This window comes from Gadus chalcogrammus, chromosome 2, assembly GCF_026213295.1.
Source record: "Gadus chalcogrammus isolate NIFS_2021 chromosome 2, NIFS_Gcha_1.0, whole genome shotgun sequence".
Lineage (NCBI taxonomy): Eukaryota > Metazoa > Chordata > Actinopteri > Gadiformes > Gadidae > Gadus > Gadus chalcogrammus.
Window position 1 is genome coordinate 12,218,013 of NC_079413.1, and position 18,812 is coordinate 12,236,824.

The 18,812-nt window shown below is 43.6% G+C and overlaps 1 protein-coding gene across 1 annotated transcript; it reads left to right on the forward strand.

Moving 5' to 3' along the window:
• Window positions 1-8,891: 8,891 nt before the first annotated feature.
• LOC130374343 (zinc finger MYM-type protein 1-like) lies at window positions 8,892-11,559 on the forward strand. The gene is made up of 2 exons (XM_056581064.1): window positions 8,892-10,809; window positions 10,994-11,559. Exon 1 carries the CDS (start codon window positions 8,895-8,897, stop codon window positions 10,806-10,808), a length of 1,914 nt encoding a protein of 637 aa, XP_056437039.1. The 5' UTR covers window positions 8,892-8,894; the 3' UTR covers window position 10,809; window positions 10,994-11,559.
• Window positions 11,560-18,812: the final 7,253 nt, after the last annotated feature.

Here is an 18,812-nt window from a genome sequence, read left to right on the forward strand (position 1 = left end):
TTGACCATTAAATAAATGCCTTCAATAAATGCCAAATCTGTATCTCTCATAAAAAATATCGTCAGACAATGCCAAGGGATCGGTTCTGTCCCGAAAAACCCTCTGTCTCCGGAGAGACGCCTGTACGATAAGTGCGCCGAGGTCCATGGGAACACCCACAAATGGTGACGCCATTATCGGAGGAGGGGCTAGGAAGCTGCGCACGCCGATATAAGTAGCCGATCTCCGGGTAGACTCGCTGAAAAGCTGCTCCCGACCAGGTTTGGTTGCGAGCGTAAGTCACCATGGTAATACAGCGACGATTAAAGAGATCGACTTTCATGGTACAGCTAACCCAGGCTTTCAGCTCAACATACCTCGCTAACCCTCTAATCGAGCTTCGTAGTACAGGCCCCTGGATTGGGCTTCGTGGGTTTGTTTACCGGCGTTGCTATTGTTACCGGTCTTGCGTGTTCCAACGGTAATAAATCGCCGTCTAATCAATACTTCATTCACTGCCTCTTCCGTGGTTATTACAATATTATGAATAGATTGCTCTGTAAAAAAATAAATAATAATAATTATACCAGATACATTTTCAGTCGCACTACCCCGAATTCTAGGCGCACTCTGGAGCCCTGACACACACACACACACACACACACACACACACACACACACACACACACACACACACAGTAATGCTCGATTAGGATTGAATGAACATTACTTAACACAAATGCAACATTAAAATAGCATTGGCTATATACAACTGAACAGAGGCATAATCTACATCTCTCAACGCAAATGCAACATTACTATTAGGGCTATAACTTTTGAGAAAAATTGCGGCTCTCTTTTTTTATTCATGATGTTAGCTGCGGTGGAGAACGCGCGCTATTTGCGGACTATTTCTCTGCTGATCAACACTACGAATGGTAATTGTAAAAAGACACACCGTGTGAAGATATTTTTTCGTTTTGGCAATTAGCCTTATAATAAGCGGGATAATATATAGAACGTCGCCGGTCTTTATCGAAAATAATACCTCCGCTGCGCGTCGGGGTCCGGTTCGCCCTGTCGGTGCTTATTTTCCCGATAATGACCGGTGTTCTGTACAACATTATCACTTACATATATCATATAAGTCAAGACCAACATAACAGCGCGAGAGACATACGAACGTACGCTCACCACTTTTGTAAATGCCATAGGCTTACAGTAGCCTACATTAAGATTGCATGATAGGAATAGATCTATTCCGATTAGAAATATAATCGGATCAGAAGGGTCCATTTAAATGTTGCTATCATGTTAAAATATGATTATATTATGGACAAAATGTTTTAACCTACCGATGGCAAGGTGCAACCTGTGTCCGAAGCATTGCAGCCTGGTCCAATCATTCAGAGACGCGGCCTTGACCACGTTCGATCCATTATCTGTAGTGATGCACACTTGGCGTTCTTCTTTAAAACCCCATGACTCAAGCGCATCCTTGAGTCCTTGTGCTATCTCCTCGGCCGTATGTTCAGAGGGGAAGTACGACGTCTGCAAACACCGGCTGCCAAGATTCCAATCGTCCGTTATATAGTGAATGGTCAGGCTGAGGTAAGGCTCCATGGTACGGCTCGACCACAGGTCTGTTGTAGTGGCAAAGTATTTCAAGTCACACAGCTCTTTTTCAACCTTTTCGCGGAGCTCGGCATACAATTTTGGCATCTCTGTTTCTGTAAAGTATTTGCGGCTAGGCACCTCGTATCGTGGATCAATAGCTCTGATCATGGCGTTAAAGCCGCGCCTCTCTACCGCTTGAAAGGGGACCATGTCCTTACACAAGTAAACAATTATGGCCCTTGTAATTTCCATCCATCGCGGGCTCTTCCTAATGTAAGGTGTTCCCTTTGAAAATGATTGTTGGATGGAGGACTGGATCGGTTCCTGTTTTTTCTTTCCTGCGTTCTTCAGACTTGCGCTTGGGGTTGGCTGCATTGCCTGGCACTCATGGTATTCAACGATATGTTTCGTTTTGAGGTGGTAAAACAGGTTAGTCGTGTTACCGCTCTTAGCCAGAATTGTTGCCCCACACACTAGTCTACAGAGTATCGCTTGCTGCTGCTCGTCGGTCCGCTTAAATCCGAACCAATTCCAAATGATGGAAGTTGCACCTTTCTTTTTCACCAGCTCCTCCGTTTTGCCTTCAGCCATAATTACTTCAACGGTTGCAGCTCGTGGCACTTTATATTTCGCGGGTCGCGGACGATGCGTTGCAAACGGTTGCAGCTCGTGGCACTTTATATTTCGCGGGTCGCGGACGATACGTTGCAGACGGTTGCAGCTCGTGGCACTTTATATTTCGCGGATCATGGATAGATCGCGTCAAACATGCAATATCGCGATAGAGCAATATAACTAAGATCTCTATCGTAGGCCATTTTTTATCGTTTATATCGTATATCGTTTATATCGCGCATTACTAATCCACGATTGGCATTTTCTCTTCCAGTACAACATCCTCAAAGCCAACTGTCACCTACTCCACCTGTTACACATGTACACATCCATAATTATGGGAACCCCACAAATAAAAATAGACAGAATCAGTTCAAGGGGCCCCAAGGACAGTTTAGAAACAATCAACAACCAGGATCCCAAGAACAACGCAGAGGTCCTTTAATATATTTTGGGTGCAACCAGGAAGGACATTCTAAGAAGGATTGTTTAACTAACCCTTTTCCACCACAGCAAACACAGGGTAACAGCGACCAGGGACAGGCGGGTCCCTTTATGAGTCGGGGATACTAGGGGTGCCCAGAGAATCCACAGGGGGAGGGTCAGCTTGTAGCAATCACAAAACAAGCCGATGAGGAACCAATACTGCAGGTTCTGATAAATTATAGAGGCACGCCAATGATGGCCCACACTGGAGCCACTTACACACTATGCCTCTCACCTCCCCATGGCAGGAAAATTCACCAAAACTTTGGGATTCTCGGAACACACGCAGTTAATACCTATGACAGCTCCAAGTCATAGGTATAGCTCCATTCTTATTTTAAATTGTATATGTGAGTGAGTGAGTGTGTGAGTGAGAAAGAGTTATATTGAGTTAAGTTAGAGGGGTCAGATGAAGTGATTTGTGAAGAGTGAGACAGAGAAGAGGAAGAGTGTGTGGATTGGCAACGAGAAGTGGCGATGAGATTGGAGAAGGCTTTCCGGTTAGAATTTTCTTTGGGAGAATGATATCTTTCGATGGTCTTTTAAGATTAATAATCTAGTTTTGGAGTGTGTCCAAAAACGAAGAAACCAGAAAGGAAAGGAAAGGATTACTGAAAGTGAGAATGGTTATGGAGATTTGTGAAAGCAAAGGAAGTAGATAAAGAGAGGTAAAGAGAGTTAGAGAGAAGGAACGTAAGTAAGGAAAACCCGCCGGTGGGGGCTGGACAGAGAGACAACGGAGAGAAAGAGATTGAATTTGCATTGTGCTTAATCGATTATTTGTGCGTTTGGATGTACTCTGTAATTGGTTCCTGAATGTAACCCTTGTCCACTGTTTAAGAAAAAACATAGAACCACCACTGGGATTGGTGATTCTGTGGTTCTTGGAGACTCTCCAACGCGTCCGAACACCATATGGTATATATCATTACATCTTGGTACACAGAGCACTGGTGAGACAACGGGTTGGATCGGAGAGAGAAGGTGTTTGGAGAAGGGAGAGGAATGTATAGAAAGCAAAAAGGGCGGATGAGGACCGAGCCGGAGGTAATAAATCAGTGCAGAGGTGGCTGGGGTCGTTTAGCTCAGGAGGTAGAGCAGTTTAGTAACCGAAGGGTTGCTGGTTCGATCCCCATCTCTCCTAGCTGAGTGTTGATGTGTCCCTGAGCAAGTTAAATGGTGATTACAGGATTTAGGAATAATTATTTAGACTCCAAAACATGAGCAATTAGCGTTAAAAAATTGTCTGCACACCACACTCCACAGGAGTCAATGGGTTCAATGGCGCCTGGGTAAAGTGACTCATCAAAGGAGGAGCAGACCCAACCCATGGACTCTGCGTGGATAGGTGGATGTTATTTTGGTGCTTGGACCTGACGAGGTCTAGGTGCAAAGATAACAACACAAATAAAATATTTCCTTCGAGATTATGATAAGTAATAGACAATTTATTAAAAGTGATCTTATAATTTAGAAAAAACAATCGGCAATACTTAAAAATTAGACCAAATAAGTATGATAAAACATTATCCAAATTTCTAATTTAGGTTATCCACAATGACAAATGTCATTTAAAATAAATAAGTACTGACACACACTGTTCTCGTGTGTGTGTCAGGGCTACCGAGGTAGGGGAGAATCCTCTCCTACTCCGAGTGAGTACACAAGGGGATACCCAAGCACACTTCAGATAAAACAATATGGTTAATTAGTAAATAGAAACAATGTATCAATTCAGTGTTGAATAAACTAGTTAAGATCAACATAGAGGGTTTGGGTTTGGTATAGTAGTGAATCAAAATGTGGAAAACACTAAATGCAATCAATAGGTAGAATAAAAGGTTTAATTAGGTCGTCCAATTTAAATAGATAGTGGAGGGCAATCGGGTAGGATTATGAAGAGAATTGTGATTTTGAGTAACGGTTAAGACAAAAATGAGTCGCCCAATATTGAAAATGCAAGTTTTAATATTGTGATTTTTGTTTTCTTTTCACATCTCTCTAGTTAAAGACAATAGATGGATTGACGCCACATCTGCTGGGATGGAGTCATACATGCTATGTTGTCAAATTGGATTCGGAAGTAGTGGGTTTACTTTTCAAATGCCACTACTGCTGCTGCAACACTTTAATAATTTTAACTCTGATAAATTATCTTTTAAATTATAGTCGCCCTGATGTGTATTCATGACGCACACATATGGCTGCATAAGGCAGATGCGGCTGAAGACTCTGTCTCCATCCCTCCACTTTGCGATCTATACCACCATATAGGTGGGGATTGATCGTATCCCAGGTACGGCATCCTGCAATAAGCCAGTATGGAAGGCTGGTTAGCCAACGACGGGTAAGATCCCACCTTGAAGCCCGGGACAACCTAATTCAGGCACAGTCACGATTACTTGGCAGTCACTGTGAGCACTGGCTCACTTGAACATGTAGTGACGAACTGCAAGGGAAAGCCGGCTGATGAAAGGTGGAGGGGGAACAACAGGAGTCAGATATGTCAGCTCTGGCAGCAGAGGTCGTCTTGAAACGGGGCATGTCGCGTTTTATTTCATTTTATTTTACCTTTGTGGTATAGAAGGCCACTAACGCATGTACGTTTTTTCGGTTTAGTGCATGACTTTGGAACAGCGTGGTTTCAGGCGGCTGATGGTAAACCCACCCATATTGGGTTTAGGATTTGGACATACTGGTTTCGATTTCCCTTCCCAAAAGATTGGTTTCGGTTTACTGATGCTTACGGTTAGATGTTTCGACGTTAGTTGCACCAACGACGTTCTTAGATTTGCTTATCATTTAATGCGCATGGTTTTGACCATTGCTCAAGGGGGGAGGTATTGAGGAGAATTAGGAAATTTTTTGAAATCAAGGTTTTTCTTCACCATACTTGCAAACAATGATTGACATCCAGCTAAATGAGTGTGAAGTATTTGAAAAAACAGTGTTCAACAGATGGGTAGAAGCAGTCCCATCAGAAGACCAAAGTGCGGCTACGGTAATCAAGTTCCTGACTAGAGAAGTCATGCCAAGGTTTGGAATTCCGTCACAAATTAGCTCAGATGATAGGGCAGCAAACAAGTGATTTAACATCTGCATGTCAAACAAAGATTAGGCTGTGTCTACATTCCTCAAACCACAAGGTATGGTGGAGAGGAATGGGACGCTTAAGACAAAAATTAACAATTTGTGCTAACTAACTTGAATTGGACTAATGCACTACGACTGACACTAATGAGTTATCGCCTGAAAACTAACAGAACGATGCATCTAACCCCGCATGAAATGTTTACGGGTCGACCCATGCCTTCACCTGTCATTCGAGGGCCTCATAAAGGACCTCCATTACAACAATTGGAAACTGAATTAAGACGTTATATGGGACAACTAACTGGCATACACAGGCTTATTTTTCAACAAGAGAAAGGCAGAGTTCCAGAGTTGGAGAAGGAGCCACCAAGGGGGGTGGAGCCGGGTGACCACGTGTACCTCAGAGTCTTCAGGAGAAAGTGGAACGAACCTAGGAGAGAAGGACCATACAAAGTCACCAGCGCAACACCAACAGCCATCCAAGTGGAAGGAAGTGCCACGTGGTATCATCTCAACCACTGCACAAAAGCTGCTCAACCCAAAGCCAGAGACGACCGTGAGGAGGAGGAGCCAGACGCAGACACACGTGGGGCTGACCAGCTGCCCCAGGACCAGATCCAGTCGAGCCAAGAGATACAGCAGCATGATGATGCTGAAAACGGGGAGCCTGTTTCTGATCCTTTACGGGTTGTGCCAGATTTCGCTGGCACAAGCACAGACCCCGAGGAAGGATGAAACCACGGGGACAACACAAACCTGGAAGGGCCAGGAATTAGGGGGTGGTACTGAAAGAAGCCAGAGAGAAACACAGGACAACCCGGCCCCAGCTCACTCAGGAACATTCAACAAGAAAGGGAAAATAGTCCTATATGCTCAGATACCACCGCAGAACAGAGTTAATGAATGTGTTTACTGTTATGTCGGATAACCAACCGTTATGTGCATTAACCTTCCGCCAGAATTATGAACATATGCATAGGAAGAATCGGTGTGAAGTAAATATCCAATTTAATCCAATGAAATGGTGTTTAACAGTAACGTCAGGAATGCATGGGGCTATAACAGAAAGTATAAATTAAATATGAGAGAATATATACTTCTTAAAGCTGTGGCTTGGCAGAACAGACATGCTTTAGATTGGCTTTTAGCAGAAAGGGGGGGAGTTTGTGATCTTATAGGTGAAATGTGTTGTACCTTCATTCCAAATAATACTGCCCCAGATGGATCATTTACACTTGCGATGAACAATTTAAAACGTTTAAGAAAAGAGTTAAAGGAAAACGCAGGCCATGATCAGGGAATGTTTGGATGGCTTGAAACAAAGTTTGGTATGTGGGGAATGATGTTCGCAAAGATAGGAGTAGTGCTCTTACATGGTTGCCGCGGGTCCTTAAAAAGTCTTATTTATTTTTTTGTGAAATTAAGGCCATAAATTGTCTTAAATTTACTGTGAATTTGCTCTAGGTATTAAATTGTTCCGATTTTTTTTTAAGACTATACGGGAAATTGTCGCACACAATAAATCAAAGTGTGTATTTTAATTACGGCATTTTCAGGAGTTTTACGTTTCGTTAACGTCATCAGTCATCAGTAAACTGGCTGGCGCTACTTTTAGCTAGTGACGGTTGACCTCATTGGCCAACCTACGCTACTTCAGGATGGGATGGTGCAAATTTAATGAAAAATGGTTCGAGGAGGATAGATTTCGGGGGTGGTTGGAGAAGGCAGGGGACTTCGAGGCAAGGTGCCGTTTATGCCGAAAGTCATTTATAATAGGGACAATGGGAGCAAAAGCTCTAGAGTCCCACATGAAGTCAAAAAAGCATACGCGATACTCCGCGGCAGCTAGCGGGACAACACCAATTCCCCTATTATTGGAAAGAACTGGACCGAAAAGTTCAGATTCCGTTGCTAGTACGTCAAATCAGACGGCGTTAACCAGCTTCGTGTCGCCACCAGAAACCCACAAGGCGGAGGTATTGTGGGTTCTCCAAACGGTGAGCAGACACAATTCATTCAAATCCAATGAGGACATTAGCGGCGTCTTTGCTGCTATGTTCCCGGATTCGGAGCTTGCGAAGTCGTTCACCTGTGGGGAAAACAAAACGGCCTATCTCGCCAAATACGGCATCGCATCTTTTATCAAAAGCGAGCTATCACGCAGCGTGCAGGATGAACCGTACGTCCTCATGTTCGACGAGAGCATGAACAAGACGACGAGAAGTAAACAGATGGATATACATGTGAGGTACTGGACCAAGGACGACACCGACAGCCATGTCATATCCCGTTACTATGCATCACAGTTCATGGGCCACTCCAGAGCGGAAGACATGCTGGATCATTTTAATGTAAGTATTCCTTGGGCTTTGACTTTTGCCCAAAAATCATATTCGAAGTTTGTTTGTTTATTGATATAAATATTCGAATATTTATTAATAATACTTTGACCATTAAATTCGTCAGTAAGACCTGGATTGGGTTTTGCGGGGTTTGTTTACCGGCGTTGCTATGGTTACCGGTCTTGTGCAGGGACGCTGGAAGTGGGGGGGCTGGGGGGGCTGCAGCCCCCCCAGCCCCCGGCAAGAGGCTGAATGTGAAATTCAAAAACCCCCGCGGAAATAAATAAATAGTCCGATAGTCAAATGAGTCAGAAAAGAATTTCGGATTTTTTCAAAGATCCTGTGGGTCATGGTTCCACCAAAAGGCAAAACACTACTACGAATGTAGAATGTGTCAGCATTCAAGTGTCTTTACCATCAAAGGATCATCACCCCCCAATCAGACCGGAGGAGGAGAGCTTGGATGAGCCGGCGATGCTAACTGCTGCGGCGCCGTCGGTTGATTCTGTTGCTGCTACTAGCGGCGGGGAAGCTAGCACTAGCTACAGTCTGATAGAGGAGCCTTTTCAGCCAAAAGATTTTTCGTTCCCAGCCAGGCGTTTTGCCAATGAAAACTTCTCCAGATCTTTCAAGGCAGGGTGGTTTTCGAAATGGCCATGGATTCATTATCTGAAAGACACTGACAGAGCTGTGTGTTTTGTGTGCTGTTCGGCGATGGAGAAGAAACTGATAAGTGCAGAAAGAATGAGGGAGGGGGTGTTTATGAAGGGGGGGTTTGGCAATTGGCGAAAAGCAGGGGACAAATTTCGGGAACATGAGAAATCCAGTTTCCACTTGGAGGTAGTCAGCAAGCTGTCAGCGTTAAAACAAACGCCTATCAACGCGCTCCTCTCACAGGCTATCGCCAAGGACCAGGTGACTGCCCAGACTGTTCTGGAGCTGGCGTTTCGTTCCATCAAGTTTCTAGCTCGTCAGGGGTTGCCGCTGAGAGGACAAGAACATCGGGATGGCACATTTTGGCAGATGATGTTAGAGAGGACGTACGACCTGCCTGCTGCTCGTGAGTGGCTTCTCCGGAGGGACAACTGGATGGGGGACAACATCCAAAATGAAATCATTGAGCGTCTTGCCCATGCCGTTCAGCGCGTTGTGGTGAGAGAGGCTTTTGGTTCCCCATACTATGGGCTAATTGCTGATGGAACCACTGATATAACAGCGAAAGAACAGTTCTCTTGTCACTTGTTTTACACAGATGACAATTTTATCCAGCACAGTCGGTTTCTTGGTTACTATAACGCGCCCGACACCACAGCAGAAACTCTTTTTGTGTGCATCAAAGACGTGTTTTTGCGTCTCAACCTTCCGTTAGAGAAGCTGAAGGGATATTGTTTTGATGGCGCAAGCAATATGTCCGGACGATTTTCTGGAGTGCAAGCAAGACTTGGAGAGGTATGTCAGGGATCGTTGTTTGTGCATTGCTGCAATCACTCCCTTGACCTGGCACTCCAGGAGGTTGCAAGAGAGGTGCCGCTTATATCGGAGACTCTTCAGTTCGTCCAGAGCGCAGCCAACATAATCAGGAAATCCAACAAGCGACGGACAACTTTTGAGTCCTGTTTCGGTGATGAGGATGCGAGATGTAACATCCTTGGACTGTGTCCTACGAGGTGGTGCGTGAGAGCCCTTGCAGTATCCAGGATAATCCGTGCATTTGGCCCACTTCTCAAAACCCTACAAACACTCCAGCAAGATGTTCGCGGCGAAATGAAGGCAAAGATATCGGGGCTACTGAAACAAGCCAAAAAGGGAAAGACCATGTTTGGTCTTCTTTGCTCCGAGGCCCTCTTCACTCCTTGCGAAGCTGTGGCTAAAGTGCTTCAAGCTGAGAAGGCCACAGCTGCTGGAGCGCTGGAATGCATAAAAACGCTGAGAGAGCGCATACAGGCCCTGCGCAACGATAATGCTATGGAGGAGCTGCTGAATAAGACCAACGCATCAGCAGCTAAATACGATCTGAAGATGCCTGACCCAACCACCAACCGGATCACGAAAACTCCATCCAGATACCGTGACACAAGGCAGACTGAAGATGCTGTTACTTCAAAGGGAGCGGCATCATGGAAAATGCAGTTTTTTGAGGCACTGGACCTTGTCCATGCTGAAATAGAGCGCCGATTTGACCAGAGTGGCATGACAACTGCCGCACTAAGGGAAGCAACTTTGCTTTCTGCCACAAACGGGATGGTTGGAACAGAAGAAGACCTGGTCTCTCTCAAGCTGCCGGGTAATATTGATGTGCCTGGTCTGCATATGCAACTTCGGATGCTGGTGGGGCTTACACGGCAGGAGAAATTTGGAACGCTCTATGACCTCGCCACTTTCATGTCTTCCCTGCACGCCCAAACAAGAGGTCTTTTCAAGGACGTAGGAAATCTACTCCATCTCGCTCTTTCCTTGCCCATCTCCGTGGCCTCATCAGAGAGGTCATTCTCTGCACTGCGCCGCTTGAAGACCTGGCTGCGCAACACCGTCGTACAGAGAAGACTCACTCACCTGGCCCTTCTACATATGCACCAGGATATTCTGGATACACTGGACGTCCCTGCTCTGATGACGGAATTCATCAGCACCACCCCAGAACGAAAGACCACCTTTGGAGTCATACCATCTACTTAAGGTAAGAAAATGTCTTTTAACTGCATATCGGTGTGGGCCCTTGATTAGCGATATCAGATGGTTGGTTTGTGTTCTCATTATGTAGTGGCCGTGCAGCTGGATTAGTTGGGAAAAAAAAATGTTGTTGTTAGACCTTTTGGCTAATAGTACTAATTTACTTATTTTTTGTGTGTGTTCTTCTGTAGTTCTTTGAATGGGAGCAAGAGGAGGATGGTTTGTAGTTCACCACTGTGTGCGTGCTTGCATGCGTGCGTTTGCTTCGGAGTTCGGAGGAAGGAGTTTTTTTTCTTAACGTTAAATCAAAATCAGTTAGCCTCATCTAGGCTGTTATTTGTTCATAACACTGTAATGCATACTATCAGTACCTTGTGCGTGTAATTAAATATTTGAGGTCTTAATTAAAGACATTCTGAGAAATACTTGCATTTCATGTGTGATTCAATGAAGCACATTCACAAGTTGGCCTTATGGTGTATTTCTAAAACCTCTGGTCTAATACAGGTTGGTTGTGATGACATCTCATTATAGCCTTTATCACATGATTACTAGGCATATAAATAACCAAGTGTAACACCCTATCGAGAACGTTATTTATTTATGTTTGACCTTTCGCATTATGACGTCATCGGAACGTTTCTCAGCCCCCCCAACTGTGAATTACTTCCAGCGTCCCTGGTCTTGTGCGTTCCAACGGTTTATTAGGTATCTAATAAATTGCTGTCTAATCAATACTTCATTCACTGCCTCAACCGTGGTCATTACAATATTATGAATAGACTACGTCGGGTTCTCCGACATCTCTCCCTCTTGGTCTGCCCATAACAGGTTCGAATATTAAGGGCTGCCTAATATTCGTTTGAATTTTGATTCAAGTTCGGAGCCCGTGTGTGTGTGTGTGTGTGTGTGTGTGTGTGTGTGTGTGTGTGTGTGTGTGTGTGTGTGTGTGTGTGTGTGTGTGGTGATCACTGTCAGCCGCGTTTAAATGGACACATCTGATCCGCATAGATGTGGAAAAACAGCTCAATCGGAATAGAAAAGGATCATATATACGCCTCAATCGGAATACAATTATCTGTTCACTTCCACTTTGACTCTAACTTGTTTATTATGTGTAATAAACAAGGCATTGATCTCCTGTTCTGTAGAGTATGTGCAATTTGAAATAAGGCAGGGTGTCCGCGGAGGTCTTAAAAGTCTTAAAAAGTCTTAAATTCATTTTTCTAAATGTAAGGCCTTAAAAAGTCTTAAATTCGTCAAAAATGTCACATGCTGGTCTTAAATTTATAACTCAGAGGTCTTAAATTTGTCGGGGCAGGGTTATTTAATTTTTTTTTTTTCTCGCGGGACTTTTCGGGAAGGAGATGTACGAGAGGCTACTTTCTTGCTAGCTGCATAGATAAACGGATATCTGCGCGCTTGCTAGCTAGTCTGCAACAATGGGTAAATGCAAGTTCAACGTCAGTTGGCTGGAAGACGTCCGTTTCCGAGGTTGGCTAGCGTCCGTTGCCAACCCAGAACAGGCCAGATGCATTCCGTGCAAAAGTAGCCTACATTCAAGCTCGGCACCATGGGGATTAAGGCTGTCGTCAGCCATATGCAGAGCCAAAAACATAAAACCTCTGCCAGGAGCCGCACACAGACCCCAGCCATTTCTACTTTTTGCATCTCTGCCCCGGCGCCACCGCCGCAGACGGTCCGCGCTGCTAGCACTGACCTGAGTGTAGCATTTGGTGCGACACCAACACTGAAAGCGGAGGTGTTGTGGAATCTAAACACAGTGGTCAAGCACCAGTCCTACAACTCGAATGAGGCGATAGGAGATCTCTTCGGTTTGATGTTCCCCGACTCTCAAATCGCGAGCACCTTTACTGCTGGAAGGGACAAAACGGCGTATATAACTCGCTTCGGACCAGCGCCTTTCATCCGAAACGAGCTTATCTGCAGCGTCAACAAGGCTGATTTTGTTCTGATATTTGAGACGTTGAACCACGCCACTAAAAGCAAGCAACTTGACGTGCACGTCCGATATTGGGTCGGAGATAGAGTGCATTCCCGGTACTTGGGCTCGCAATTCATGGGGCCCCACATATATGGGGGCAAAAGGGATGATGATAAATAATATTTTTTAGACAATATGTAGAATCTTTTCACTTACGAATTAACACGGTCGGCTATTTTTGCCAGCACGCCACCCTAGCCATATTATGGGCAACCGTGTTCCCCTTGGCTGTGATTTGAACTTTGAATTCCTCGTAGGAGTTCATAATAATACATTGCTCGCCTTGGATGAAATACACCGCTCTTGCGCGATTTATTTTGCATAAGGGTGAGTCAAATGACGCGAGAAACGCCCCTTTTATGTGAACGCGCATTGAACCTAAAGCGGAAAACCTGGTTCAACTAATTGAATCTAAAGTGAGCGTCGTGGTACCATTTAACTGTGATTGCGAGTTGCGGCTCTGTCGAGCCAGGTTTTCCCAAGAAAGCCTGGGTATGTTCAACGAGGTTCGTGGTATACCCCCCAGGTCTTACTGAAGGCATTTATTTAATGGTGAAAATATTATTAATCAGTGGCGTAAATATCGACGGTGCAACCGGTGCAGCTGCCCGGGGGCCCAGACGCTGTCACCCCCCTCTCAACAACTCACAACTTGGGTGCACCATAAATACGTGCTGGTGCACCCAAATTTAAAATTTAGGCGCACCAGTGCACCCAAGGAAAAAGTTAGTCTGGAGCCCTGGAGTATCACTTTATGTTCAATAAACAGACAGAAAGTAAACTTGAATGAGTCTCATTGAGTGACATACATGCTATGCTTGGGTTGTAATACAGCGGGATCCCCCCCACCATCGCGGGTTTAAGGTCTTAAATTTCATTCAAGGTGGTATTAAAAAGGTCTTAAAAAGTCTTAAATTTGACTTGCTGAAACCTGCAGATACCCTGTAAGGCTACAGTAAAAGATATTGCTTGAGGGCCCCTTGTGGTCAAAGATTTAAATTACACACATACTGTACAGAACAGGAGATCACTGCCTGCAGTTACACATAATAAACAAGTTAGAGTCAAAGTGGAAGTGCGCAATAATCAGAGGTTGCAAACACAAACACCCACTGATGACCTTTCCAGATTATTGAAAATGTTTATTTTTGATACTGTATATTTAAATTATTATTTTACTACTAATAGTGGTAATTAATAGTGGTTAATTACATTTTGTTTTAACCAAATGGTGATTATTTGACACAATATATGTATCATTTCTTGCTTTTTTTCAAATGTAGGAAGGAACAAAGGAGCTTAATCGGGGCAATTTGCTTTCCGTGTCAATGGATGGGCCTAATGTGAACTGGAAGTTCGTGGAATTGCTGCAGGACGAACATCGGGACCAGTTTGGTGGAGCCCAACTAGAGATTGTCGGGAGTTGTGGCCTTCACACCCTGCACAACTCCTTTAAGAACGGCTTTATCATTTGGGAGATCGAGAAAGTCCTGAGAGCTCTGCACTACCTATTCCACTGCGCACCTGCCAGGCGAGAGGACTTTCTAATGGTGACCAAATCTGCAAAGTTCCCTAAGCCATTTTGTGGGCATCGTTGGCTGGAAAACCTGCCAGCAGTGGAGCGAGCAATTGAAATTTGGCCAAATATTGTGACGTACGTGGATCATGTTAAAACAAAGAAGCTCCCGAGCCCAAGGTCTTCCTCATACGACACAATTTCAGAGGCCCGGATGGATCCCATTATACTTGCAAAGCTGCACTTTTTTATGAGTGTTTCAAGAGGTTTCCAGACATTTCTGACCAAGTACCAGACCGATGCCCCAATGATTCCATTTCTTGGAAAAGATTTGGAGGACCTAACTCGGGTAGGCACAACAAATGTATCATTGGGGTAGTAATAATTAAAGCACTGTTAATATTGAGGGAAAAATTATTAAATAAGGTAATGTGTTTGCAGCATGTTGAATTGGTTTTGTAGTCAGTATTTTAAATGCTAATACCTTTTTCAAATTATTCATTACTTTTGCTTCTCCTTTTTCAGAGCCTTCTAAGACGCTTCATGAAGCGAGAGGAACTTGACGTTTCTGACCAAAAGCTTTGGGTCGTTCAGAAGAATGTGGACATTGGGATGGGAGCCACAGCTGTCCTCAAGGTAACATATTACTTTCCTTGTCCTCAACAAAGTGAGTTGATCAAGCTGTTGCCATATTGCATTTATCTTATTTTGTGTTAGACACAGGGAAAGTTTATTTGGTGTTTCATGTGACACTCATGGCTTTGGTGCTTTTGTTAGGGAATGGCAGGCAGTCAGAGTGGTGGTGGAAGTGAGCGTGATGCATTACTGTTCATGCGAGACAGCCAGACTGTTCTTTCGAAGATCTGTAAGAACATTCTGTTGAAGTGCCCTCTCAAGTACCCCACTGTCAGAAACATGACATGTCTGGACCCCTTCAAGATGTACTCAGAGCCTGACATGTGCCTCCAAAAAATGAAGGCCCTCATCCTGAAATTTGTGCAGGACAAGAAGTTGCCAGGAGGAGTAGACATAAGGAATTAATAACTACCTTGTGTACAACTTGGATAATATTTGGGCACCTTCTCTAAATGTTATTAACCTGTTCTCAGTATCTTTGATAAATATTGTTTGTTTATTGTGTTGCGTTATATAATTAAATATATAACAAATGTCCTGCGGCCTAATATGTTAATTTTGCATTGAATAAAATCTTATATCTTGTGATTTTAACAAGCTATAGTATTAGTTGGAAATAATGTGCTTTTCTTGTTCTAAACACAGGTGATGAGATTGCTCAGCAGTTTCAGAAGTTCCTATTCAGTGAGGCCAGAGGAGAGGAATTCCTGGCCTTCAGTGTGTCTGATGGAAAAGCAACAGTGGACAGGTTCCTGCACAAGGCCATGAAGGGTTTTTCAAAACTTTGGAGCTTTGTTGAAAAGTTGCTGCTGCTGTCCCATGGACAAGCTACTGTGGAGCGTGGGTTCTCCTTAAACAAGGAGGTGGAGATGAGCAATATGGAGGAGGACACTGTAGTCTCTCAGAGACTAATTTGTGACTATGTGAGGGTGTGTGGTGGAGAGCTGCTCACTTCGTGTGGAACAGCACGCAGGAGATACAGGATGCACTTGGAGGAGGAGAGGAACAAAAAGCAGAAGGCGGAAGATAGGGGAAAAAGAAAACGGGCTGAAGATGAGCTTGAGGAACTGCGCAAGAAAAGAAAGACCATTGCAAATGTATGCGAAACACTGGAAAAGATGCAGACAGCATGGCAGAAAAGGCTGAGAATACAGCAGGCACCAAGATGGCCGCACTTATCACAAAATCCAATATGATGAGAAAAAGATGCAAGGAGAAGAGAGGAGAGTTGGCGGACCTAGAACGAGAACTTGAGAAGAAAGGAGAAGAACTACGCCACATAGCTTAAAGAGTTCGGGAGTTGTGTCTGGCAGGGGATGTTGAATGTCTTTGGTCTGTTGACCAAGGCTCTTGTTATGTCATCCATTCAAATTTGTTTGATGTTTTCTTTTTCCAACTTTCCAAGTTAACCTTTGCTATTTGACACGGACAGTTATTTATTTTTTCAATTATTTATTATTTTACTCATTTATCACTTTCATACATTTAAATGGGTTGGAAAAAAGAAACGAATAAATCAAAGACAATAATAATATCTTAAAATATAAAAGAAATCCGCTATGTTCACATTGTTTTCTTTTCAGTGGAATCAAATCAAGTTCAGCAAGCTAGGTCATGTTCAGAACTACATAAAAGGTTCCCATTCTGAATTTTGATTCAAGTTCGGAGTCAAAGCCCGTGTGTGTGTGTGTGTGTGTGTGTGTGTGTGTGTGTGTGTGTGTGTGTGTGTGTGTGTGTGTGTGTGTGTGTGTGTGTGTGTGTGTGTGTGTGTGTGTGTGTGTGTCCCATTCATTCCCGTTTCTTAGTATGCAAGTACGCTGTTAAAGATGTGAAGTTTCAATTAGGTTGTGTCTTATAAGTGACTCAATAAATTCCCTTTCTATCAAATAATCTTTCTGACTTTTTTTTTTTTTGGTCTTAATTTATATATGTCTTGGTCTTAAAAAGGTCTTAAAAAGTCTTAAATTTGACTTTAAAAATGGTGCAAGAACCATGTCTTAATAGTACTAACAGTGATGGGTCTGATCTTCTGCTGCTGCATTCCCATATTCAGATCCGTAATAGCATCCAGGCTTTCTAAAGAGATGGCCCTCATGGTGACTGGCATAGAGGAGTCGGGGGAGTGGGAGAGGATGCTCTATGGGGAGATAGATTGGAGTGAAACTAGAGAGGAGACCGGAATGTGAGAATCAGACATCTCTCCTTGTGAACCACAACCATTGCAGACAGTGAAAACAAATGGACATTGGACTAATGGGTTCCAGGGCATGGTGGCTGCGAACGGCAGCAACTACGATGCCCAAACCCCCCACGTTGTATAGTATACCGGTACATGACGATAATCAGAGCTATTCAAATCTATGCAAGCTTGTTGACAATCTTAGTTTTTAATTTCTATTATTTACTTATTTTTTGAAATGTCATTTTTTGAGTTTCATATTTTTATGTCATATATTCTGAAATGCTAATTTTCAATGCATGCTGAAAATACTATGTTATGTGTGAATTCTAGTTAGACATGTTAGACATTTGATAGATCTTTTTTGCCTTAATCAGATTGAGATTCCTGAACATGTTTAAAGGTTTTTAATGATGATCAAATGTAGTGCAAAATATGACCTAAACGACTGTTATGTTTTTGTTATGATCTTATCTTACAAAAAAAGGGGGGATGTGTGGTAGAATTTAATGAGTATATTCTATGGTAGACCATGATTATTATTATGGTTTATATATGTTAATGGTAGAAGACACATGATACTGGAGCCTGGATTCAGAACAGATGGTGGGGCACAGAAATGAGCAGGAAGACGGGGTCAAGCCATGTTGACCTCAGCCTTCAGCCCTATGATTATTTTGACTACAGAGTTAATGCATGCTGGCCTCAGACTGGTGTCCAAAATCACTTTTGTTGACAATATTCTGAGACTGATGATTGATGAAGATTGACGTGGGCGGAAACCCCCATTGGACAAAGGAATTCTTGTATGTATGCATGTATAAGAGAGAAGCTGGAATTGATGTTCGAGCAGTGACTCTGCAGACCCACTCAGGCTGTTGTCGTTGTTGTTTTTCTGCACGATAAAGTCTTTTGTCAATTCTTGCTCCGGACCCCTCGTTTTATTTTACTCTCTCTCTCTTAAATTAGTCTAAGTGTTTTATATCTCGGTTAATCTTCTATAGTTGCAGCACACTTAATAGTAAGCTGTGTGTGTGTGTGTGTGTGTGTGTGTGTGTGTGTGTGTGTGTGTGAGAGAATGCAGGTATGCAAACAGCTCACTTTTTAAGTGAGACTCACTTTTTTGACGGCCAAATGGGTCACTTGTGTGGTTCATGCAGATCCAAGGAGTTTTTGTTTGGGGGGGGGGGTCTAATTTGCTATTTTACTTTCGTGCGCATGCGCACTCCTCATTCCCGTAACTAACCGTTTCTGATATCTAGATCGTTCAAAAACGATCAAGCGGAGAAATAGAGCTTGCGCCCGTATATTAATCATTACGGTAGCCCACACCACTTCCGTCAAATCACAGAGACAAGATTCACCAGCACCTGAAGTATTTGTAACGTGAGCTTCTATGTACCGTAACTCCTGAATGGTTGAGGAATTTCAAAAATTTCGACCGGTTTCTGAAAGTAAAGAATGAGAGCTTAAGGTAAGGTTGCAGTCTTTTACTGAAAGTTTAACATGAATGTTATTTGTCTTGGAAGTATCCATGATGGAGTGACCAGACGTTCCCGTTTTCAGGGGACAGTCGCAGCTTTTGGTTGCCTATCCCCGGGAAAATAAAAATAAAACTCTGTCCCCGTTTTTTTTAAGATAAAAAATTAAGGAAGGCCGATATCAATCAAACTG

Bases quoted from the DNA above. Each gene is read 5' to 3' on its own strand.
- LOC130374343 (XM_056581064.1), top strand. From the start codon at position 8,895: ATGAAGGGGGGGTTTGGCAATTGGCGAAAAGCAGGGGACAAATTTCGG.